At 41.5% G+C, this 27,354-nt stretch overlaps 1 protein-coding gene across 2 annotated transcripts in view; it reads right to left on the minus strand.

Moving 5' to 3' along the window:
* Positions 1-6,125: 6,125 nt before the first annotated feature.
* The window catches only part of PAQR8 (progestin and adipoQ receptor family member 8), a 37,365-nt gene continuing 16,136 nt past the window's right edge, over positions 6,126-27,354 (minus strand). For both annotated transcript variants that reach the window (XM_037843450.1, XM_037843451.1), the window contains one exon: positions 6,126-11,828. In XM_037843450.1, coding sequence (XP_037699378.1) covers positions 10,700-11,764 — 1,065 coding nt within the window. In that variant the 5' untranslated portion in view covers positions 11,765-11,828 and the 3' untranslated portion in view covers positions 6,126-10,699. The remainder of the gene's footprint in view (positions 11,829-27,354) is intronic.

Here is a 27,354-nt window from a genome sequence, read left to right on the forward strand (position 1 = left end):
GGAAAAGATACTCCTCATTCAGCTTTTGAGGGATCATTGATCTTGGCTTCCTGCTTGTGAGATATCTCTGGCATAATAAAACTCCCCAAAAGTATGGTGAAAAAGAAGTGTAAGAATGATGTGGCATTGATAGTGGTTACAGTTTTAGATTCCAAGCATGCATAGGAAGCGCAACTCCTTTAGTCCAGGTAAAAGGCAACTTGGAAAAAAGGAGGTGTTCCAGTTTGCTAATGCTGCCATTATGCATAATACCGGAAATGGATTGGCTTTTATAAAGGGGGTTTATTTGGTTACAAAGTTACAGTCTCAAGGCCATAAAAGTGTCCAAGCTGCAGCATCAACAATAGGGTACTTCCACTGAAGGATGGCCAATGGAGTCCAGAAAACCTCTGTTCGCTCAGAAGGCACATGGCTGGCATCTACTTGTTCCCAGGTTGTGTTTCAAAATGGCATTCTTCAAAATGTCAGCATCAGCTTTCAATAGCCATCTTCAAAATGTGTCTCAGCTGCAGCACTGAGTTCCTTCTGTTTGTCAGCTCTTTTATATGGCTCCAGTGATTTAGTCAAGACCCTCCTTGAATGGGTGGGGTAACACCTCCATGGACATTATCCAATCAAAGGTCTTGCCCACAGTTGATTGAGTCACATCGCCATGGAAACAATCAATAGGCTCCAACCTAATCAACACTAATACATCTGCCCCCACAATATTGCATTAAAGAACATGGCGTTTGGGGGACATAATACATCCAAATGCACAGGAGGAAATGCTTTTGGTACCATTTCTCCCATCTCCTATCTCAACCCATCTTTCCTGTTCCCCTTTTGCGGGTACGGTGTGGAACAGGAAATGAAACACCAGGTCAAGGATTCTGAGTACCATATTCTTGTCCTGTGTTAGGATTAGTTGTGTGAGTTTGGACATCTTATCTACCAGAGTCTCCAACTTTTTCTTCACTAAAATGAGAAGGAAACTTGAACCAGAATTAATGAACATCAATCATTTTGGGGTCACAGTATCATTTTGAAAATCAAGTGAAAGCTATGGATGTTGACTCCCCAAAAATGGACATATTGACATGAACAGATTTTACTTATAATTTCATGGCATTAATGAGTGAGTCCCAGTGTATCCAGGAAAGACTCCCATTGAGCTCTCCCCTCTCTCAAGGAATCTTAAGGAATGGGAAGTCCTAACATTCCAGAAGCAGAATGATACAGTGGTTAAGAGAAGATCCTATGATGTTTGGGATTTGCTTCAACATAGTATGGGAAGGAGCAAGTGAGTGGGGGTATAGATGAAATTTAGATGAAACTAGATTGTCTATGGGCTGATAATTGTTGAAGTGATTACATTGGAGTTCATTATATGGTTTGGTATACTTTTGTATGTGCTTGAAAATTTTCATTAAAAAAAGATTAAAAAAAAAAAAAAAAAGTATGGACTTGGGGGCCAGGCTGCCTAGATACAAATCCTGATTCTATCACTTACAAGCCCTATGACCCTGAGGAAGTCTTATCCTTTCCTCAGCTGTAAACTAGGGATAAAGTAATAATTCCCACTGCATAGGGTTGTTGTGAACACTAAATTAATATATGTAAGCATTTACAGTAGTGCCTGGCACATAGTAAGTGCTCATGTTTGTTACTATCATTGCCTGGGGGAGCATTCTGAATGGACAGTTTGGAGAGTGACTGGGGACTGGGAAAACTATGGATGATTAAAGATGGAGTACAGTAGAAAGACAGGGGTGGAGAGTAGAAAGGGGGTAAATTGTGTTGGGTATTTTAAAGCCTTTGCAACATTTAGAAGGGTTGGAAAGTGTGACTTGTCTCCTTCCTCTCTACCCCCTAAATTCTGTATAACCATCACACACACACACACACCAGTTCCTTTGGAAAGTGGGATGGGGTCTTCATGTTCCATCTTCTGCCCATGTTTGCTAAGCTGTGAAACTAAGAGCTGGCTGGTTAGGGCAAATCAGATCAATTGCATAGAGAGGGAAGAACTGAGACTGGCCCTGAGATGAGAATCAAGAAGTAAAAAAAATGAGCCAGTGGACCAGTGGGGTTTCTTCCGTAGCCTGAGATTATAAGAGGGCACAGTGGGGAAGGACAGTGCTGTTGGCCTGTGTGGATGGCTACAGGTCCAGAGGCCTGGGGCAAGCCTCCCCCAGTGCCTTTGATGGTCTGTGACAGTCTGTGACAATAAAGAGGGTTGAAGAAGGAATGAGGAGGGAAGCAAGAAATTATCTACCAAAACCAAGTACAGAATTCCCCACCATTTCCTTGGGAAAATGGATGGAGAGGAATCAATCTTAAGGGCAGCGAAAGCTTTGGAAAGATACATCTCAGGCAGGACAAACAGAGAGGCTGGATGCATTTGTATGGAATCCACAGCATCCGGGCTCGGCATAACACCAGAGAATTAACAATAATAATGATATTTATCGCTACCAACCCGTATTGAGCACAAATTCTGAGCCAGTCACTGTACTGTTTTTTTTTTTCACAGTAAAATTGGTCACATATTCCAAGATAATTTGTTCTTGTTTGGAAAACATAAAAATACTTAATGGAAATAAATGCTTTGAGTGTTGCCATAGTTGTCTCAGAGAAAAAAATTATTTCAGCCTTGGCTAGTGTTCAAATTCAGTTTAACAAGGAATAAGATATATTTAATAGGTCCTGAGGATGAGGAAACATTCACAAGAGTCATTTTGCATGCGTTAAAGATCTGTGTCAAAAATAATTTGAGGATAGTCAGTGGTACTTGAAGCTGGTTTAAGTTCTTAAAGGTATTTCAGGCGATTATGGATGACCTCTGGGACTAAGTTTTTAATGTGACTACATGCATTTTGGATTCTTCCACAAAATACATTTAAGAATTTCATCATTGTTACCACGTCAACAGTAACATCATAGGGGCTTTAGCTGGCCAAAGTGTCTAGAAATGCTAGAAATGCATTTTTAAGTTTATTTCCTTTATCAGGGGAGGGGGGAGTACATTGCATTTATCTTTCAGTTCTACACATTTGTTACTTGGCACAATTGGCCATGAGAAATTTAGAACAAAGAACCTTCCAACTTCACTTTATTTTGGTGGTTAAGAATATGGACTCTGGATTCAACCGACTTGAGTTTTTGTGAAATTCCAGTGTTTAGTAGGTGGATAGTCTTGGGAAAATTACCTTAATTCCTCTATGTCTCAGTTTCCTCATTTGTAATATGGAGAGCAACAATAGTATCAACTTCATAGGGTTGTTGTAAAGGCTAAATGAAATTATCTAAGAAAACAGCACAGCTCAGTGCTTAGCAAGTAGTAAGCACTAGATAATGTAAATTGTTTTGTTAATAATATTATTATTCCCACTTTATGGACTCTGCTCTGGATGTTTCATTACTCACAGAGTAATTCAAGGAAGTCTTCAGAGCCTGTCTAGGAAGTGGATATGATCGTTCCAGGCAAATTAAACATTCTGGGAAGGATTGTGTGGGCAAAAACATGTACCCATAAGAAAGTAGAGTCTGTGGGGCCAAGCCCATTAATAAAATGACTTAATGATAACCTGGTTTTATGTAGAGTGGAATTGAATTTGTTCCATTTTCTAAAGGCAAAGCAAAGTGCAATTACTAATTAATCCATATAGATAATCAGCTACTCTGAAATTTTGTTGCACAGAATTCTTTCCCAACATGCCCCTTCTTGAAGTCACAGTGAAAGCCAAAGTCCTTTCAAGGTCCTACACAATCTGTCCTCATCTCCTACTCTTCTCCCTCTGTTCCTGCTGTCCTCCTCTTGCCTCAGGATCCTCGTGCTTCTGCTCTCTGCCTAGAACAGCTGGTTCCCTCACCTTTCTCTCAGTGGTCTTAGCTGACTACCCTATTTAAAGGTGCACACCTCCCCCAGCCCGTCCTTGCTTTCTTTGTGCCCTCAGCACAATCACTTTCTAATATACTATGTATTTATTTTGTTTGTTGTTGGCCTCTCCCATTCCAGGATGTAAGTTCCATAAGGGCAGGGATTTGGGTTTTATTCATTGCTGTATTTCTGGGGCCTAGAGCAAGGTCTGGCACACATGGCCAGTGTTTGTGGAATGACAGTTAATGAACCCACATACCAGTTCAACAAGCTGTGCCTTGCCTCCAGGGAAGGTCTTTCTAGCTCAATACTCTCTGAGGGCTTGATTCAGAAGAGGTGTTTCACGGAACTCTTTCAATGTAAGAGATAATATATCATTGGCTTTGTTTCATGAGCCGGTATCTTAACCAGAGTCATCAAATTACCAACAAAATGTAATGTCAGAAGGGAGTGTAATTTTACTGTCTTGGTATTCCTGTAAACGGAACCAATGACTGTTGATTTTGAACCTTATAAAGTGAAAGTAATTGATTACTTAAAATATCTAGTTCCCTGCAACCCAGTAGACTTGATTCTTGAAGACGAGTGTGTAACTATATAGCTTATATGGTATGAACATGTGATTGTGAAAAACTTGTGGCTCACACTCCCTTTATCCAGTGTATGGACAGATGAGTAGAAAAATGGGGACAAAAAAGTAAATAATGGGGGGAGGATGGACTGTTTTGGGTGTTCATTTTTACTTTTTTTTTTTTTTGAGTAATGAAAATGTTCAAAAATTGATTGTGGTGATGAATGCACAACAATATGATACTGTGAACAAGTGATCATACACTTTGGATGACTGCATGGTATGTGACTGTATCTCAATAAAATTGCAAGGAAAAAATATCTAGTTCCCAATTTCTGTTTTTTTCAGGAAGCTTTACATGACTCTAATTTTTCTTTAATCATTGACAACATTTTTGTGTAAACCCTAAAGGGGTTTTAGTTTAGTAATGGGCCCAAGAATTATTTTTATTATTTCTTTCTACTTTTATTCATTTCCTTTGATAAGCACATATTACTTTAAAATGATAAATAATGAATAAGGCATTTTTGGCTTTCTACTAAATCTGCATAACTTTTCTGTAAGGCAGAAAAAATTTTTAAAATCCCATGTTTCAATTCATATCATTTGTCAAAATCCCTGGGAAAGCCAACTATTTGAGGAACTAACAATCCCCATGAAAGATGTGAGGGCTTGGAGTTTGGCAAGATTACCAACGCTAGATTAATTTTTCATCCAAGGATTCTTAGGTATTTTCAAAAAGCCATGACTGGAGAGTGGGATTTTATCTTATTGCCTAAGCCATCAATGGCCTATGGGCAATGGGACCTTTTGCAAAAGTCTGTGTGATGCAAAGAATACTTGATTTGGTGTCAAAGACATGGAGTAGCACTTTACTCAAAAGGAAATGAAACAATGATGGTTATTCATGAGGTATTTAGGATCAAGAGCGAACATGAAATATGTTAATATATACACAATGTGTAAAGTAAGTGTTTCATCAACTGTAAAGGGCTCTGCAAATATTTGGTGTTGATGTTTCTTATAAACTCATTTATCTTAAGGGAAAGTATGTATGACTGGACAATTCAATCTCTGTACTGTGCTAGTTTAATGGCGATATTTTGAACTTATTTACCTCATACGACTATTAAGAAACTCAAATGGATATGAAAGTATTTTGGAAAGCATAATGAATGATTCAAATCTGCGGGAATAGGGAATGGGAAGTTAAGGCATAAAATATACAGGGTTCTTATGTAGAACGATGGTAATGGATGGTGGTGATAGGAGTATGACATTGTGAATGTAATTAACAGTGATGAAATATAAATCTGTGTGTGGTTAAAAGGGGAAATGTTAGGTTGTATAAATGGTAGCAGAATAAAAATTAAAAAAAAAAAAAATCCATGGAACTCACTACACAGTGAACCCTAATTTAAGCCACAGACTGTAGTTAATAGCACAATTTTTAAAAGGTGTTTTCATCAATTCTTACAGAAGTTCCACACCAATGCAAGATGTTAACAGGGTGGTATATGAGAATCCTGTATTTTATGCATGATTGTTCTGTAAACCCACAACTTCTCTAATAATAAAAAAAAAAACCTGAGGTGTTATTTTGAAGCCTTCAATTTGGTTAAGACCTCATGGAGTCTAAAAATATACTGCATCCCTCCTGTGACGGGAATGACATTAGAAACGCTTGCAAAGTTAGTATTTAAAGACTTTACTTTTTAATGCAATAATTTTCCTCCCATATTAAGTAATTTCCATAAAAATTCCACAAGGAGTAAAGTGGTTATTTTTTTAAAGGACGGTCACCAGGATGTGGATGCTGTTTAAAAAACATTATTAACAAGTCAGGAACCTTACTCAAGACAGAATATTCCATGTCCCCTTCTGGGGGGTGAGACTTTATATTCCTGGGATGTCTATACCCATAGTGAAAATTCAAGTCCTCTCTTTGTGTCTGGACCTGTCAAGGATCCTCAGGACTAAACTAAGACAACCAGAGGGCAGTGGGAAGGGGGTTGGAGAAGAAGCAGGAGTAACGAGAAAGTCGACGTGGCTTTGAGGTGACGGCCTTGCTGGTGGGTAAATGTTTCCAGCCTCCGGAGTGGAGAGAGAAAGATTTTTTTTTGAGGAGGAGGAAGAGGAGGAGGTTCTGGGTCAAAGCAGACACCAGCTTCCTGTGAGTTTCCCAGGCCATCTTGCCCTATGGCTGTCGTTGGCACCACGACCTGGAGTAAAGGACCCTTCTGTGGCCCAAGGAGTGAAGATGCCAGTCGGTACTTAGTGGACTGCAAACTCTGCACACAGGATCCATGTGTTTTTCCTGACTTTGGTATCCTCAGATCCAATACGGAACCTGTCGCTAACAGGTACTCAATAAAAACTTGCTGCATCAATAGGTGAAGAGTGGCTTAAACTATTAACAGTGACAGCAGAAGTATTTGCAAACTGCCTTTGGCCCCTGCCTGTGGTAAACAGGGTTTGGGGAAGAGGGACTCCCATAATTCTACCAACGGAGCCTCTAGCCAGAGAAACCCTCTTTTCTTACTGTTACTATGAAACTATAGTCTGAAGCCGAAGTACCTTAGAGATTCACCATTTCCACAGCTATTTAAATCTAATAGTTAGGGCTACAAAATCATTTGGTTGATAGAGCCACATTTCACAACAGATACATTAGATTACAATGTTATAATGGAACTATATCATAATTTTGAGATTCCATAAAATGTCCATCAATTTAAAGTTTTGAAATCTTTAACACTAGTGTCTGGGAGAGTAGGGGTATTTATTCAACTAAACAGAAATCCTCAAGAGACATTAACTCCATAGGTTTTTTTTGGGGGGGGGGGAGCTATATGTTCATCTACTCAAGGATTTGGTGTGCATGAGTGAGTGCGTGTTGAATTTGGGGGATTTTGGACAGGAGAGGGCGTGGAGACTTTTTTTTTTAAGTTTTCATGCTTTCCTATCTCTGAGTGGATATAGTGTCCTGACCTCCTTCTAGCATTGCTTGCTTTGATAAAACTTGCTCTGGGATAGACCTTAAGGTAGCTCTTTTTTCAAAGCTGTTGACACTACAACAATCCATATTCAAAATCCATTTAATGGTCATTCGTGTAAGTAGATTTATATAAAAAGAAAACAGTTCCATTTTTTTTGTTGCCAAGCAATCAAACAAAACACTAGGACCAGCACAATTAGGAGGTTGAGGCCTTCCGGATAACGGCGGTCCCTTCTCTAAGACACGAGGGCCATCTGGAGGATCCGTTTGAAACTACAGCACAGCAACCAAAGAACAGTGTTTTCAAGCATCAATGTACAATTTGTAAACAGGTGCGCAACAGGCAGAAATGAATTACCTTCATTCCATGGCCTAAGCTTCTCCTACTCAAGCTTCCAGTAGAGGACTCCTGAGAATATCGTACTTCCAGAAGAACTGGGAAATGGAACCCTGGCATCTGAAGAGGCTTAACATTAGCTTGTTCATAAACACAGGTCAGGAAACACTAGGTAAAGGTGAAACAGGCAAAGGTGTCCCCAGTTCGCTGTATCCTGCTCTCCCTTCCCCCTACACCAGGTAGAGCGTCATACAAACCCATCAAAAATTTTAATCCCAAGAAGATGTAAATGACTGATAGTTTAGTTTTTTTCCAGAGCATTTACATTTTAACAGGTTGAAAGCTTTCGTGTGTGAGAGAGAGAAAGGACCAACAGAATATCCAGTAGATGTCAACTATTAGAGATGCTGGGGTGGAGCAGGATAACCTTCATCTTTATCAAATTCTTAATTATTCCTTTAAATAAACTAGTTCTATTCCTTACTGATACACTTGTTTTCAGGAAAATATTTTAAAGGGGGTATGTTAAGCCCTAAAGAGTATGATCAGTTAAAAATATGCTTCCTGTGTTTATATATTTCTAATTAGATACTCTTTATTTTGAGAGCATATCTTAGTCCCTTACCTCAATGCTTCTCAAATATTTGTGAAGAACTGTTTTTTTTTAATTCCAATTACTATGACCAATACTTGTGTAAATTAAGAATGAAAACTTTATGTAATGCCTTAAAGTTCAGTCCCACTTTCTGAAATTATCTTGTCATAGAACATTAGCAGTGTGTAGACTGTGAACCTATATTTGAGCATCACTGTTCTACCTCTTGTTCTCTCTTTTAAAAAATACTTGGAGTTAATTTAAACATCTCCATCCATCATTACCACAACAGTTATATTCAAGAGCTCGTCTCATACCTATCTACCCTCTACCTCATTCCCTCATACCTTCTCTCCAACTTTCAAAAGAACAGTCTTTGAAACAATAAGAAGGAAATTTTTAAACAATTTCTAGGCTCCATTTTGCATAGACCCTCCTCTTGCAACACATCTGCACAATCCCACCTTTCCCTTGTCCAGTTCAACCCAGTTCAGTTTTGTGACCTTTATTTGCCACTCATTTGGCCTAGACACCAGAGGCTTGTATAAGACACTTAGGAAGCACAGAGGCATTTGAGGAGTTACAGGAGAAATCCAAAGAAAACAATGTTGCTAACAACATACATGCTTTCTTGAGATAAAGTTTGCTGGAATATGTTTTTAGAATATCCATTGAATATGTTTTTTGCTGCTTTCCATTTTGCCCAGACACAGGCTGAAAGAGGCTTTTGACTGGCGACTCTGGCTTTGTGGAGTGTCCTTCATTCATTGCTTAGAAAGCAATGAACTGTTTTTTTCTTATCCTGACTGGAAAAAGAAAATTCCACATGGCCATAAATTAAGTAAAATGTCCATACATTTCCATTTATAAGGCACAAACTCCGTAAATCTCTCAGAGGAAGAAAACAAAGACTTGAAGACAACAGAGCTACGTAGTAACAGAAGAGGTTATCAAACTGGAATGAAAACTAACCACTTCCCTTCTCAGTAAACAGGGACCTTATACTGACAGGAAATGTATACCTCTGAGGAGGCCCTTCCCTCTGCAGGCTCCTTCACTGGGTTAGTGCGAAGTTCAGTTCTCACGGGAGAGGGCGGCATGGACAGAACACATCAATCGCAAACACCTTCTACTTCACAGAAGCTGCTGGGCAGCAATGTGCTCACCTAAAGAAGCCTTCAGGGGCCACTGCACAGTGAGCACACATGCTCACCTGTCTGGAGCTCGATTATTTTAGGAGTTCTGCTCTAAGCTGAGGCAGAACTGCTACTCAAGGACCCTAAACTGGGGTAGTTATGTGGGTCCTTCATGGGGCATTAACTACTGAGGAGGCTGGATCTTGGGTTCCTCTTGAACCCTAGAGGGACCCTTAGATGCAATTCATCCTATCTAGAGCTTTTAAAACACGCTGGTCACAATCTGGAGATTTGCTAGAGCAGCCTCTAGATCTCCTGGCCTGTATGTAAGGCAGCCCTAATAGCTCTCAAGAAGCCCAGCAGTTCTGAGGTGGAAAAGAGAGGGGTTCTGTGACACCAGAATATCCACACTTGTTGGCCGGAGCTCCTGGTAGCACTTGGCACTATACTGTCCAGTACTGTTTACATTAGTATTATATGCAAACAAGTTTCCTAAATGTCCATAGGGATCCAAGCATTTCCTGGAAGCATAACTTCCTTAGTCCTCTATGTTACCATGCAAGGTAGAGATGGGAGTGAACAGCATTTCAGAGAGAACAGCCAGGCAGATGGTCATCCTGAGAAAAGGATCAGTGTTACAGTGGATAAGAGAGAAGGGGTCAGAAATCAGATGAACTGAAAAATTCATCCTCAGGGTTTCACTGAAGCATCTTGAAGAGTCTGACTTCTCTACCCTGGATGATCTGAAATGCAAATGAAATAAGGTTTGGGGCCAATTTATTCAATTACCAAAGACGAGAACAGTAGGACAGCCATTCCAATAGGCTACGGGCCAGCCACCTACTTTCCAGTCCAATTTTATTATCCCTTCAGTTCTAGGACTTGCCCCAAGTCCACAGTCAAGATTCTGCTATGTTTTTAGGCATGAAGATAGTTCTTCTTAATTAGCTGAGGTCCTTTCCCTTCTTCTGCCTTGTAAGGCTATGAGCCAGAGGGAAAAGGAATAGTCCTGTTACAAACAACAAAAACAACAAAACTCGTGAATCCTTTGGCTCGCCAATGCTGTGGCCATAGCATATCCTTGGAAATATGTGTTAATTTAAATGCCAACCCTTATAAACAAAAAAGTCACCTCCAACTGTTGTACTGTTTTCCCAAATCACAACCGGCCATCTCCACACACGGCCCCACCAGCCAGCCTCAGGAATCTTTCTTAGTCAGTTTGGCCTTGACTTTGTGCCTCAGGAGGCCTGCAGTGGCAGCACTGCAGGCCACCAAGAAGAAGAAGGAGAGGCAAGCCATGTGGACAGACAGGGGACTGTGGCGCTGCAGGAAGATCTCCTGCCGCCCCTGGTAGTCCAGGAGGATGGCCTCCAGCTGGGAGAGTGTGCAGATGGACAGAAAGGCGTGGAAAATTTGATGCCCATGGCCCACGATGTCACAGGAGCCCGGGAAGTACTTCTCAGGCACGGGGCAGGAGAAGAAGTAGGCGCTGACCAGGAAGAAGAGGATCTGGAGAGTGTGGTACCAGGCTGCCTGCTCCTGGCAGCCAGCCAAGTGGCAGAGGGCCACGCGGTGTGCCACGGGGCTGATGTCTAGGATGAAGGCCAGCCCTGCTGGCACCACTTGACAGATCTTCCTCATGACTGGATAAGGCCTCCGGTAACGATACTTGGCATAGCAACAGCCAGCACAAGACAACCAGCCACAGAAGGCAGCCGCTGGCAGGAAGAAAAGCCAGAACCGCTCGTACCAGGCCTGGTCAGAGCTGTAGAAGAAGTGGGCCAGGGCACTGCCATACTGGTAAACGCTCACACCAACATAGTCCACAAAGTAGAAGGTGTAGTGGGAGAGCTCAGACTTGGACTGTAGCAGGTGGGCCAGAAGGCTGCATGTGAGGTAAGTGATTGAGGACAGGATAAAGAGGAGCAAGGGCAGGGAATGGGTGGAGGCCCATGGCAAGGCCTCAGCCTCAGCAAAGGCCCAGAATCGCAAGAGGACAGCCAGAGCCGCCAGTAAGTGGGTCCAGACATTGACCACCTCGTTGTGTTTCTGAAAGAGGCTGAAGAAGTAGTAGCGCCACTCATGGCCTGTGGGACGGTAGCCGGTGTGAATGTAAGGCTCCCGGAAAAGCTGGGGCACATCTGTCTCTGGGACCGTGCAAGGCATCTTGGGAAGCCCATCTTCCAGGATCCTGGGCAGGCGGCGCAGCTGCTGCCCACTTACAGACAAGGTGCTGAGGCGCTCCAAGATGGCGGTCGTCATGGCTGCAGATGGCTTGGCTAAGTTTCTGCACAGCTTGGTCAGGATGGGGGCAGCGGGGTACAACCTAAAGTAAATAAAGTAAAATCAGCAAAAATGCAGTGAGGGGGGACTGAACTAAGACAGGGAAGGAACTGTGGGTATTTTAAACAGAACATGGCTTTCCAGTGCAACAGGGAAAGCAGGGAACTGCTGAGAGCTTCTCTGAGCTTCATTTTCTTCATCTGTGCAGAATGGAGTTGGACCCTTACTGTACTAACATTGTGATTCGGGCTCTACTACCCACTACAGTGTGGGGCAAAGTCATGTCCTGTAAAATAGGAATTTAGCCATACTAGATACCTAGAATATAAGTAAGACTACCTTTATAGGCTTTGGGGTTTCGTAGATGTTATTAAAATGTAATATTAGCCTGACTCTAACAGTAGTAAATATTATACTATATTATAAAATAAAAAAATTATAAGAACTGATATTACCTAAACTACCCAGTAATTTCACTGAAAACTCAAAAATCTGACATAAGCAATTGACTGAACCTGAAAATAAAGACAAAGCAAATGACTTAACTAGGTTGGTAGAGAACAATTAGGCTGGTGAAGACCAATGTCTATTCTGGAAAATATTTTAAGTCTCTAAAAATTAATGCATGGCCTAAATTTATAATAAGATCGAATTGCAAAGATTGTTGTTGATATATTTTTAAAATTATTCTCTGGAAAGTAGGTACTTTGGACTTGCCTCTCCTGGGTTACTAAAAACTGTACTCAGTGAATTTCAAGCCTGAAAAATCCTTAACTTTCACTTGGAATTTCTAGATGAAATATCGGCCGGATGAGGTGATCAGTGACTATTTCTTAAAATGTTTCATAAATGACAGTTTTCTGAATTGTAAAATGGGAATGCTAGTCACATTGTTATTTTAATAATATCTAGGATATAATATCCAGGAAGGGCTACCCTTAAAAACATTTGGGGTTTCTAGATGCTATTAATACAATCATCAAACCAAATCTAGGAACATTAAATGTTACAAGTATTACGTAAATGCATATAAATATTATAAATATTGCTATTCCTAACACCTAATCCTGAACCACCCTGAACTAGCCACTAAAATCACTGGTTATTTACAAATCTGATATAAGTAATCAACTGAACATCAAACTAAAGACAAGCAAATGATTTATCAATTAGGTTAATAAAGGACAGCTGGGTTGGTAAAATTGAAGCTTAGTGAATATTCTTGTGGTGGTTTAACAGTTGTAAAAAGTTAACACAGTCTAACTTTATTTTACTATAAACTGTAATTACAAAGGCTGGTCTTTTCTATTAAGCTCTGGAAAGTAAGTCATTATGTACATGCTTCTCAAAGTAACTAAATGGATACTTAATGAATCTCAAGCATCAAAATAACTTGCACTTGGAATTTCTTGAAGTATCATCCAGATAAGCAGTGACTATTTCATAAAATATTTCATAAAATGGCTGAAAAATTTCATGTAAAGTTACTAGACAAAGAAATGGATTTTGAGCTTATTTGCACTAACCTTCCATACTGTGTATTTCCCAAGCTCTTTTCCTTAGTAAAGTTCAAAAGTTGACTTATTTACATGTCCCATTTCCCCCCACCCCTTCAGAGACCCTCAACTGGGAGAGATACTACAAGTGCTGCTCAGGGCATTACTGATTTTAGGGAGGAAAATTTAATCTTCCGACTCACACTCCTTAATACTGAAAGGGGAAAAATATCTAATCAGGTAAGAAAAAAAAAAAAATGCAGGGCATGAGAATAAATAAATGTGAAAGAAGTTCAGGGAGACCTGAAGTTAAGCCCTGGTTTTGCCACTTACAGGGTGACTTTGGGCAAGTTTTGTAACTCGTTAAGCCTCAGTGTCTTCCTCCGTGAAATAAGGGTTATAATTGGACATATCATATGGGTGGTTATGATGGTGAAATGAGAGAATCTAAAAAATGAAGTATTTAGCACTCTGCCCAGCCATGATAGGTTCTCAGCAAAGTTAAGCATCACTGCTATTTTATTACCATGAGAGGGTCTCTGTGCCAAGTACTAGGGGTACAGAGACTGATAAGAATGGGTCTCCGCCTTAAGGAGATCAGTATCCTGGGGGAGACACACAAGGAGAGGCACATGACAAAAATGTGTGAGAAGTGCAGACATGCACAGGCTCGTGGCCTCTGCAAGCACATCCCAAAGAGAAGAGGCCTGCTCAGACTTCTCCAAGTGACCCTTGAAATGGGGCTCTGAATCCAAATTCCTAAGAGAAGATGAGGCAGTGAAGAGGTTTCCAGGCAGAGAGCAAGGTCAAAGAGCTTATACCAAGATCTGGGGCCTGGAGAGCCTGAGGGGGTCACACTGGCGTGGATCTCAGCTGGAGACGGAGCTCAGGCCCTGTGGCCACCGTCTATGAGCCATGTGACCCTGAACAGCCTCTCCTAGCTTCCAGCCTGAGCTCTGTCATCTGTAAAGCAGAACAAACAATAAAGAGAAGCTGCTTTCCAAGGCTGAGGTAAGGAACATATGATGTAACGTTTGTAAAGTGTTTAACAGAGTACATGGTTCGAAGGCTTGCCATTACCGCGACCTTAGCTGGAAGGAGATGCAGGCATGGCTAAGGAGAGGAGGGCCTTTGGTAGCTTCTTTACTGCAGCTCCAGTAACCCGGATGGAACCTTTTAGCCACCACCAACCAGACAATGGCCTCCTACAGGAATGAACAGGCCATAAACGGTGCTCAATATGGGAATCAAAGCATTAGCCAGAAAAAGAAACAGAAAAAGGGAGAGTGGGAGAAAAAAAGAGAATGGTCACCAGAATACCTTAATTCATTTAAAAACAGAAAATAAGAAAAAGCTAAGCAGTGCTTCTGCTATCATCCAGCAGAGGGCTCCAAGGGCCGGACAGTTAAGCTCTGGGAGATTCCCTTAACTGATCTCGGTGGCAGGTGATGACAGGGCATGGAAGGTGCAGGGAGGCGGCCAGTGAGGCCAGAGCAGGTGGGGACACTCACTTCCTTCTGCCAGGAGGCAGGGAAGGGTTCACTGGTCCTCAGGCTGGGCCTGGGAAGAGGGCTGACTTTTTAAACTGAGAAGCATATAATCTAAAAAACTGGGCATGTTGGAGGTCTGGGGAATTAAAGTGTGCTATTTTCTTTAGATATGAGCTTCTACTACCTGGTTGAGAGAAATCAAGACTAAGTCACTGGGATATATGGCTGCAGAAGATGGAAAACCTAAGGACCTCCCCAGGAGGCCCCACTTGCCTTGCAGTGTAAGATCACGGATACTTCCACCATCTCTGGGCACCGATGCCAATCTGAGACAACTCTGCACTAAGAGTTAAATGAGACATGATAGCACAATTCTTACTCGTCTTTGCATCCTATAAAATTGGGTGTCAAGCACACAGCAGGTTCTTATAAACGAATGACTGAACTGAATTTCTGAAGATGAAAATCTTTGGGTTTTGCTGTTTTGTTTGTGCTTGGAACCAAGCACAATTCAGACACGGAACCAACTGGCATTCTGTCTCTTCTGAGAGAAGAAAGGCCAAGTGTGATGCAGCCTTATTGTTGTCTCCAGAAACCCACGTCTGCAGGGCTCTGACCCTGAGAGTCTCTCCAATCCTAATATCACCAACTTCCCTCCTAATGGTTTTATCTTGAAAACTCTTTCCAGAAAATGATTTACTAATTCTCTCTTACTTATGGAAAACAAATTAGGAAGAGGTTAATAGAACTGAGAAGTAGAGAGGTACAAGACAAAAAAGATATTAACTTTAACTTCAGAGGAAAAGGTGCACAGAAGAAAAAGGCAGAATAATCATCTCCTTTGCAAATGATGCTTCTTTTTTCGAGGCTCTTTACAATGCAGCCACCCCAGTCTGAAGGTCTTCTTAGCAATTCCACCCAGTGACGTGTGCAGCTGGACTGCCACAGAGGGACCTGCCATCCAGGGAAACCACCACCATCGCCTGGAACTCTGAATATGATCCCTTCTCTCCCTCAGCAAGGAGGTGATTGCAAAACTCTTATCTATAGGTGAAAAGGACTCAAATTTCCCTGTGGAAGCCCAGGGTCAAGAAAAATTCTAAGTCTGTGGTCAGAAAGAGAGAGGGTTCTTTGTCCTTTCCTTAGCACCCACTGAATGATTCCCCTGCCAGGAAACTCCCCCCTTGTCCAAAGGCAGGCATCACGGTCACCAAAATGTTAATGAATGATCGGTCTTTTTATCATCATTAACTTCAGAAGCCAGTGCAGGCTGACCATCTTCACTTTCACCAAGTAAGAGTGGACAGTGCATCCAGAAACAGACTTCAAAGGGCAGTTGGAGCCTGTTTTGGAGGAAACCACACCTTGGTGTCATGATATTGGTGCAAGCACACACCTCCCCTTCTTCCCGAGTAGCCACTGGAGTAAGGGTCCTTCCCTCATTCCTGACCTCTGTCCCCATGTACTCCTATCCAAGCTGATATGGGCATCAGCTGACCAAGAAGTTACCTTAGAATCATCTCCTTTGCACACAGTACATATTCCAGAGCTATCCAACCCCTCTAATGAAATTTAAATCTTTCTTAAGGATCCTTATTATAAGCTCAAGTCTAAATAATTTTGATCAATTAGAAAGCTTTTTCAGAGCAAGGATTATCTGAAAAATTATTATCGTTCCAGGCTACAAAGGCCACAAAGGAAAGACAAAATAAGACCCCTTTCCTCAAACAGCCGAAGAACGGAGACATACTTCATGAAACAACGACCAACACCACCAGACTGCATAACCGAGTGTAGAGTAGAGGGATAGATAGGACAGCGAGTCTCTACAGAAGACAGGATTCTGGGACACACTGGGGCAGCCGTGGGGAAAATGGAACTTGTGCTGGGCCTGGAAGGCTGGATAGGTCTTAGACAAGTGAAAGGGAGAGGAGTGGGGCATTCCAGGGAAAGAGCAACATGTAAGGAAAGGAATGATGTGGCTTCTTCATGCGTCTATGAGCAGAGGGGCTGCTAAGGAATAATAGGGAAGCTAGTACGATAGGTGCTGCAGTACTAGTGGAAGGAGTTTAGATTTGACAGTCCTGAAGCTTTCAGGTCACTTTAATTCTTATCTCACCTGAGCTCTCTGCAGGCTTCACTTGCTGGCTGATGAATGCCTCCTCATGCCTCCTATCTCTGGCCCCTCCACCTGTGTCAACTGTTATGGTCCCATGTCCCACCATCTGCCCCATTTTCCAGGAGTACAGCGCCTCCCGCACATGTACTTGTCTTGTGCCCTTGCCTTCAGCTAGGACCTCCATCATATGATACCCAAATATGTGAGGTTTGGATTCAGGTATCCCACTGCTTTGGATTTGTCCATCTGAATGTCCCACAGGCATCTCAAACTCAACGTCTCCAAACATCTCCTCTAGCCAGCCCAGACTTGACCCTTCCCCTACATCGATGCCTGCTGATTTTATCTCAACATTTCTTGACTCCATTAGTCCTTTCCTTTTCTACCACTCTCCCTTAATTCAGGCCTTCATAATTAATTTATGTTGACAAAAACAGCAGTCTCCTAACTGACCTCTCTTCTCCAAGTAATGCCCCCCCTGCCTCACATCCCCAAATCATCACTTTATTCTCCAAACCTCTTCAAGGCAATAATTTTAAAGTGAAAATCTGGCCATCACTCCTCTCCTCTAAATCCCTTAACAGCTCACCATTGACTGTTTTCACAAACTCAAAATCCCTAGCATGTAAACAAGGCTCTTCTTCAGTTGACCTCAATTTCCCATTTCAGCCTCCTCTTCTGGAGCCCATCCCCTACACTTTAAGGGGAGTTGTTCCAAAGCACACCCCCACCCCCACGCTCTCTCTCCTTTTGTTTCTGCACAAAATGATCCCTTTTCTGAAAATCCTTCCTATTCCCCACTCTCCTCCTAACCTTGGTACCCTCTAACCCAGCCAACTCCAGCTTGTCTTCAACACTCCCCCAGCCAGGAAGCCTTCCCAGGCTGTGTTAGGTTCTCTTCAGTTCCTGTTGTACCCTGGGCTTGCCTCATCTAGTATGCTTCTCTCCTGGGGCACTGATCATTGGTTTGCTCCACTGATCTCCCTATTAGCCATCAGCTCCTTTAAGGGCAGGGACTGTGTAGGTGCAGAAATCCCCATGTCTAAAATAATATCCAGTACATAAAAAACACTCAGCAGAGGCACAGAGAGATTAAGTAATTTGCCCAGGGCTACAAAGTAAATTGCAGAGCCAGGATGCAAACTTAAGCAGCTAGACCTAGAGTCTGGGTCTTAGCCACTATGCTACATGACCCTCGAAAGATGCACTCTAAACACAAATACATTTTTATGATATGCAATTTCAAATATACCCCTTTAACTTTGCTTTGCTCCATTTACAAAGATAATTTGAAGTTGCCCCTTCAAAAATAATCATACTTACAAAAAAGATTCTCAATTCTTTTTCCACTGATTTATTTGTAAATCAGGCTCCAATACTCTTCAAAAGAAGAAAACACACTTCCCACAAAACCTGAGTGCAATCTATCACACAATCCAAGTAGGTTTGTAATCCAAATAAATGTGGCCATAAAGCTGATGTGATTGACCACCGCTGGCCTTGCAGAGTTGGTGCAGTGTGACATATCAATCACAAACCGAGAGACTGAGGTCATTTATCAGCCTGTTGGTGGAAAGCCCATTGACATTGAGAACAGTCACTGATTTCTGCAACACATGTAGCATGCTACCTAAAAAGCCTCTCCCTGATCAACAAAGTGGAGAACTAAGTAAAAGGCTTCATACTTGGGAAACTGACATAGTTTGGTACTGGGAACATATTTTCTGGAGCCCAAATAGAAGCAATTCAAAGCAACGGTATTCTCTGATGAATCTACCACAAAACTTGGAATAGCTGATTTTCTGCAAACAGCACTGCATCAGGAACTAGAAGTCTTGACCTTCTGTTTCAGACCTATCACCAATTACGTAACTTGAAGCAAATCACTCAACCTCTTTTAAATTTGTATTTGTCCATAAAATGGGAGTGTAAACGCTACAAGCTCTAATACTGTAACATTCTCTAATTCACCCAGGCTACATTTTGCTTTGTGCTGAACATTGAGCAGGGTGCCAAAATCAGCAGGCAGATCCTGTGTCATTGCCTTGTGTCACTGTGACAGGGAACAGCATAGATGGCAGGAAGAAGGCCTGCTGGTTGTTGGACAGAGAACAAAAGAGGGGCAATTCCCTTACACAGGGCAGAAGAAATGCTTCCAGAACCCATGGAAGCTCTGCCTTCCATATCCCTGCATTACCATAAATGGCCGAGAAGGAATAGCAGCCAAAACGCTTGGCATTCATTTACAAGAACTGGCACTGAGCTTTTGAGCAAAGTCTTTGGTCTAATCAGAGACAGAGGTGGAGCTGCAAACAGCCACAGACGCCTCCAGGAGCTCCACAGTCACCCATCAAGGGAGAAACCACTGGACCCACACTGATCTTTGTAGCCAAGACTGCCAAGTCTCATATCGCTCTTTATAAAGTCCTATTTTAAAGAGAGGCGGCACCAACAGAATCCTATTATTAGCAGAGACAATTTTAACATGGATTCAGATTCACCACCAGTCAATGCGTATTCCCCCTAAATTTAACAAAGCCTAACAGATACAAAGAGCTATCTCGCTAGCCAAAAAATGGGAGATTTGTTTAAATAAATTATGATAAATCTATGTAATAGAATACTATGTACCTATTACAAATAATTAGGTATATACTTTTACATTTATTGTTATAGAAAGATGCATGTGATGTACATGTAAGCACCACTGTTTATTCACTGTATTCTCCCCTGCACTTAAAACAGTGACCAACTAGCACCTAAGTAGATGCTCAAAAGTGATCTGCTGAAAAACAGGAAGACAGTGGCATAGAGAGGAGTGGAAGCTAGTTTGTCCCCCTGGAACAACTAATAAACAACCAGGAACAACAAGTAAATAATCTGGAATAACTGCGGGGGGAAAAACGTGACTGTCCACTCATCATACACCAACCTGATTTGGGAGGAATGCCCAAGATCGCAGCATAAAATCTGTAAGTAAAAACTGCAGATCCAAGCCAGAAGCCTCCTCCCCCCATGGCCCAAACTGCAAAGCCTCGTGGTGCTAGAGAGCAGCACTCTCCTAATAAGCAAATATAGCTCACCTGAGCTCCAACTGGGGTTTTAATTTAAAAATGTAGACTGCTCAATACAAGATATGAATCCCCAACAAGCAGACAAACACTTTTGGTGATGACTGACCTTGGAGAGCTGGAGGGTGGCCGCACACTGGCCCTGAAGGGGGCTATCTGTCCCTTTTTTGGCTCAGTGGAGAAAGCCTCAGTTATTTTCAGTTCCCAGGGCTCTGACCCAGACAAGGGTAGAGAGAGCACAGGCAGAGAGAGACCATTCAAATGCTAATGACCTCTTCCTAGGGGGTCTATCCTCCCTAAGATGTAAGAAGTGGGGCCCAGCTCTACTACCCGCCTTCCATTCAGAACCAGACCCCAGAGTCAGGGGGAAAACTGCCACGGGCCACACCTCCTTACACCAGTTTGGAGTTACAGGCTGACAGGCTCCACCTGCTGGGCAGAAAAGCACAGTGACTTGAGACCTCACAGGGTGTCCCAATTTTCTAAGACTCACCCTTAGGGAAACCGAATACTGACTATTTCTTCCTTCTGGGTCCTGAGCCCATTTTGGTCTGAGAAAACCTGATTGGGGTAACCAAGGAAACCATGCCTAGACAACAGAAAACTACAACCTACCCTAAGAAAAATGAAGTTATAGCCCAGTCAAAGGAACAAACTTATACTTCAGCTGAGATACAGGAATTGAAACAACTAATACTAAATCAAATTCAAAAAGTTTAGGGAAGATATGGCAAAAGAGATGAAGCATATAATGAAAACACTGGGTGTACATAAGGTAGAAATCGAAAGTTCAAAAAAACAACTGGCAGAATCTATGGAAATGAAAGGCACAACACAAGAGATGAAAGACACAATGGAACATACAACAGCAGATCTCAAGAGGCAGAAGAAAACACCCAGGAACTGGAGAACAAGGCACCTGAAAGCCTACACACAAAAGAACAGATAGAATAAAGAATGGAAAAATATGAGCAACATCTCCAGGAACTTAAGGACAAAACTAAATGCAGGAATGTACATGTCATTGGTGTCCCAGAAGGAGAAAAGAAGGGAAAAGGGGCAGAAGCAATAATAGAGGAAATGATCAATGAAAATTTCCCATCTCTTATGAAAGACATAAAATTACGGATCCAAGAAGTGCAGCATACCCCAAACAGAATAGATCTGAATAGGCCTATGCCAAGACACTGAAGAATCAGATTACCAAATATCAAAGATAAAGAGAGAATTCTGAAAGTAGCAAGAGAAAAGCAATCCATCACATACAAAGGAAGCTTGATAAGACTATTTGCGGATTTCTTAGCAGAAACCATGGAGGCAAGAAGGAAGTGGGGTGATATATTTAAGATACTGAAAGAGAAAAACCACCAACCAAGAATCCTATATCTGGCAAAACTGTCCTTCAAATATGAGGGAGAGCTTCAAATATTCTCTGACAAACAGACAATGCAGAGTTTGTGAACAAGATACCTGGAAACACTAAAGAAAGCACTGCACACAGAAAGGAAAAGACAGGAGTGAGAGGTGCGGAAAACAATTTTGGGAGACAGTAGCACAGCAATGTAAGTACACTGAACAAAGATGACTGTGAGTATGGTTGAAAGAGGAAGGTTAGGAGCATGTGGGACACCAGAAGGAAAGAGGAAAGATAAAGACTGGGACTGTATAACTCAGTGAAACCTAGGGTACTCAATGATTGTCATAGAAGGTACAAATATGTTTTTACATGAGGTAGAACAAATGAATGTCAACATTGCAAGGGGTTAAAAATAGGGTGGGATTGGGTGAAAAATACAATCAATGCAAACTAGAGACTATAATTAACAGAACATTGTATTATGCTTCCTTTAATATAACAAAGGCAATATACCAAAGCTAAATGCCTGTGAAGGGGGGGGCACAGAGGAAGGGTATGGGATTCTTGGCATTAGTGATGTTGTCTGACTCTGTATTCTACTTTAAAGCTATCTTTCCTTTTGTTGCTTTCTAGCTGTCATGTTTTTTTTTTCTCTCTTTTTTCTTTTTCTTTTGTCTCTCTACCTTCTTTGACTCTTCCTCCTTCTTTGTGGAAGAAATGGAGATGTCCTTATATAGATAGTGGTGATGGTGCTGAATACATAAATACGTGATTATACAGGGAACCAACAATTGTTTACTTAGGATGGACTGTATGGTGTGTTAACAAAACCGTCTTAAAAAAAAAATGGGTTGATGACGAAACCTTGAGGGCACTAAATTGAGTGAAATAAGACAGACACATAAGGACAAATATTGCAGGGTCTCACTAATATGAACTAATTGTAATATGTAAACTCATAGACATGAAATGTAAGTTACCAGGATATAGAACGAGGCTAAAGAATAGGGAGCAGTTGCTTATTATGAGCAGAATGTGCAACTAGGGTGAACTTAAACATTTGGAAACGGACAGAAGTGATGGTAGAACATTATGAGAATAACTAACAGTGCTGAATGGTGTGTGAAGGTGGTGGAAGGGGTAAGCTCAGAGTCATGTATGTCACCAGAAGGAACGTTGGAGGTTAAAAGATGGGAATGTATAAAACAGTGAATCTTGTGGTGGACAATGTCCGTGATCAACTGTACAAATATTAGAAATCCCTCTCATGAACTAGAACAAATGTATGACGCTATAACTAGAAGGTAATAATAGAGGGGCATATAGGAAAAAAATATATACCTATTGCAAACTGTATACTACAGTTAGTAGTATTTTAACATTCTTTCATCAACAGTAACAAATGTACTATACCAAAACTATGAATCAATAATGGGAGGAGGGATGGTTAGGGGTATGGGAGGAGTGGAGTTTCCTTTTTTTTGTCTTTATTTCTTTTCTGGAGTAATGAAAATGTTCTAAAAATTGAAAAAAAAATTAATCGTGGTGATGTATGCACAGCTGTATGATGGTACCACGGGCAACTGATTGTACACTTTGGATCTTTGGATAGTTGTACAATATGTGAACAATCTCAATAAAAAAATAAAAAGTGATTTGTTGGATAGATAAGTGAATGAAAGAACAGTAACAAGTAAAAGCATGTGTCCCATTTTTTTAAACATATAAACATGATGACACAGAAAAAGTATATATAATCAAAACATTAACACAGATACTGCTAAACGGTGGGATTGGGGAGAATTTTACTTTTTTTCTGGGGTAGGTACTATCATTACAGTACTTTTTAACAATAAATATTTACTTCTTTTTTTAAGATTGGAACAAGGTTATTGAAAAAAGTAAAAAAAATGTACTTCTTTTAAAATTGGAAAAAAGTTATTACAGTTATTTATTACATAAATATGTAATAAGTTGTTAAAGAGGATTAATTGTTGAAATGTATATTAATTATTATCACAGTCATGTTACACTGAACTGAAGGGCAGATGTAATAGCCATTTTATAAAATTAATTTTGCTTCATTCGTATTTCAAGATAAATTTCTACCGACTAGGAAAGTTTTGGAGTATCTGGTAATAGCTAGAAAATAATTCTGTAATTAAGTTTTGTACTATGTATAAATCATTCCTCATCTATAACATGCCCCTAATACAGCTTCATTTATTTTCCAAAGACCTTTATGCAGAATAAAGGTTTTCATTAGGTGCCCCCCCAAAAAAAAAACAAAGTATTAAGACACACCCCCCTCCAAAACACCCTAGAATTTTAAAGGAATACATATATACTCACATTATTCTGTGGATTTTGAGCTCCACTAGTTAGCATACCCTAGTAACATTAAGTTATCATTAGGAATAATCTAACTGTACTTGCCATAAACGTAAGCTAATGGTCATGGAGAGAGGAGCTAGAAGGGAAAAAAAAAGTAACATTTGTTAAATGCAGCAATCACGTTCTTTTAGACTGGGAAAGCCAGTATACACAATATTTTCAAAAGACTCTTCCCAGAGCTCTGGCCATATGGATCCAGGGCGTGGCTGAACTCTGCCTGCCATAAAGGCAAGGTACACCTGAGTACCACAGATATGCCATGTTGCTCACCTTCTGAATATAATTTCATTGGTAGCCCCCTATAATATTCATAGGGGGAGAAAGAAAAGACGACCTTAATTTCCTGCCACACCCCTGGGGAGGATGAGCAGAGCACATTTCTTCCAAGTGCCCTTTTCCCTTTCCCTACAGGAACCCTATAGCTGGAATTCCTGATATCTTTTTTATTATTACCTCCTTTATCTCCCACATCTCAACTAATCCCCTCACCTGAAGATGCACTATTTTCAAAACATCATTACAGATACAAAATTTACTTTCCACAAGTAATAGTTTCTGTGATGAATCTATTTGGTGGGAGAATTTGGAGGAGCTGTGAATAGTTTAGAAGACATTTCAGAGCAGTCCAAGGAAGGAGGTCAGTCAACAGGTCAACTGAGTGTGATCTTTTTCTTCAGAGACTTCTTGTTTGGGTAAGCGTAAAGCTCTGCTGTCCAAAATTCACCTAAATTAAAGCCTAGGGATAGATGTCTCCCAGGACTTTTCCATAGGAGTGTAACTATCAGCTTCGTTAGATGTGGTTTGGCTTCAGTTATACAGCCTCTCAGCTTGAGCCAGCCTCCAGCCTCCAGCCTGCAGGAAGCTTCATCAGAGATCTGCAAATCTGCTGGGACATGGCCCAGCTCAGGTGAACCCTGAAGAGAGCTGCAGATTTCCACTTGCAGGAAATCAATCTGAGGAATGTACTTTCCATGGCAGAAATATCTGATAACAAATTAAGCTGGGGTTGGGGCACCACTGAAAGAATGCAGTGTTCCCTTGCCATTAAACCTTATCCCTCCTGCATCGAATTCTGGCCTTATTTGACAAAGGTTCGCCTTATTTGCCACAAAGAATCAAGCAAGTCACTTCATTCTCATTTTCTCCTTAGAGATTCTCATGGCCATGAAGCCTTCTCCAAGTCATCTTGATTTCTTTTCTCCCTGAACACTCATCTACCGGTTCCACGCATTTTGGGAAGCAGAATATCCGGACACCCACTGTGACCTGAGAGCCGTGTGCGTATAACCTTGCCTCTCCTGCCTACTCGGGTTACAAGCTCCTTGGGACAGGAACACTGACTCATCCTTTCTTTCTCCTATCAGCAAGCTATCAGACAAAATGCGTCAACAGATTATTGTTCAAAGACAAAGTGAAATCAGACTCCCTTTGCCACTCTCCACTTCTAAAAGATAAGAATAAGACCTTAGACAATGAAAATGCTGGGTATTTTTCAAAAGGAAACAAAATTTCAGTTGGATGGTTATCTGTGTGGGGTCCATCTACTTGGGGGGTATCCATAACAATATCTAAATTGCTAATCGGATTTCCAGTCATCAGCTCACTTTCAGCCTAACTCCTTCTACCACTGGTGCTTGTGCTCAAGAATCCTAAAGCAGAGATGCAGGAGATGGAGAGGGCAAGCAGGGGAAAAAAAAAAAGATATAAAATAACACTAGAGCAGGAGTTGAGATCTAGTTTTTGTGGGATATTTTGTTTTTGTTTTTGCTTTTGCTTTTAATTTCTGTTGTATAGGAAAAGTCAGAACAGACTGCCCTAGTGTCATAAACAAACCACACACTTGAAATCTCCAATGCTATTGGCCTCCTCCGTGCCTGGCAAAACCTGCATCTCTCAAGTTCAGGCTCAGATAAGACCCTTCTCTGTGAAGTTTTACAACAGCCTCAAGCAGAAATAATCACATTCTGCTATACCCCCTTTAGTATGATACTGTAACTGACTCTATAATGTCTTCCTTTACATTAAACTGTGAAATTGATTGAGTTGCACAAGGAAGTTAATCAAGACATTTTTTTGAAAAAAAATTTTAGTTTGTGTTACTTGACTGTGAGAATAATTGAGAAACAATTTAACTGACCTATTTAAAGCCCTGAAACAAAGCATCACTAAGGTACGGGCAGATCCCACTGCTTCTGACTCCTGTGCCCCAAGGGTCCAGCCAACTGTGTCTTAGTAAAAGAAAATCTATCAAGCAGGAACGGGAAAGGAAGAGCCAGGTGAGAAGTGGGTGTCTGTCTGCCTCTGAGCTGATGACAGAATGTAGTAATCCTGGCTCGCTGTGACGTCCTAGGAGTGTTAAGCAGGGCCTCCTCTCCCAGTCATTCCACAAAGGCTCCCCTAAGGGTACCCTGAAAACCCCTCTCCACTCCCCAATGTGGCCTTTCCTGCAATTTGAAGTAGCAGCTCTTCCATAGAGAAGCTACATTTGACAAGTTAACCTACTCAATTCAGATCATTAAATGTCACACAGCTACAGTTTTGATTTCCGTTTTGTTTCATTTCCACTACTTTCCTATTACCCATCAGCGTCGTCTGCGAGTTCTACATGGGTAGTGATTATTTAACATTCAGAATTACTTTAGTTCCAACATTCAGATTTGAAATTCCTCCTCCCTGATCACAATACTCCTGACTTCCACTTGGCTATACCCTCCTCTTTGGGCTCCTCATAACCTCCAGTCCTGTTCTAGTTTGCTAATGTTGCTGGAATGCAAAACACCAGAGATGGATTGGCTTTTATAGAAGGGGGTTTATTTGGTTACACAGTTCCAGTCTTAAGGCCAAAAAGTGTCCAAGGTAACACATCAGCAATCAGGTACCTTCACTGGAGGATAGCCAATGGCGTCCAGAAAACCTCTGTTAGCTGAGAAGGCACGTGGCTGGTGTCTGCTCCAAGTTCTGGGTTCAAAATGGCTTTCTCCCAGGATGTTCTTCTCTAGGCTGCAGTTCCTCAGAAATGTCACTCTTCGTTGCACTTGGGGTATTTGTCCTCTCTTAGTTTCTCTGGAGCAAGAGTCTGCTTTCAACGGCCGTCTTCAAACTGTCTCTCATCTGCAGCTCCTGTGCTTTCTTCAAAGTGTCCCTCTTGGCTATAGCTCCTCTTCAAAATGTCACTCTCAGCTGCACTGAGTTCCTTCTGTTTGTCAGCTCATTTATATGGCTCCACTGATCAAGGCCCACCCTGAATGGGTGGGGCCATGCCTCCATGGAAATATCTCATGAGTTATCACCTACAGTTGGGTGGAGCGCATTTCCATGTAAACAACCTAATCCAAACGTTCCAACTTAATCCCCACTAATATGTCTGCCCCACAAGATTGCATCAAAGAATATGGCCTTTTATGGGAGACACAATACATTCAAACTGGCACAAGTCCCCTGACCCTTCTTAACTCTTACTTCACTAGTCTCATTTTGGCACCACTACCATAACAACAAACCCGAATAAGTGCCAGCGATTTCATTCCTACCCTGGCCAGGTACTCCACACCTCTCCACCCCCCTTTCCCCCAGCCCCACCCCCATGCCTTTGTTGGATCTGCCTGCATAACCCAACCTTGAGTTACACGAATTTACTTTTTT

This window comes from Choloepus didactylus, chromosome 7 (assembly GCF_015220235.1).
Source record: "Choloepus didactylus isolate mChoDid1 chromosome 7, mChoDid1.pri, whole genome shotgun sequence".
Lineage (NCBI taxonomy): Eukaryota > Metazoa > Chordata > Mammalia > Pilosa > Megalonychidae > Choloepus > Choloepus didactylus.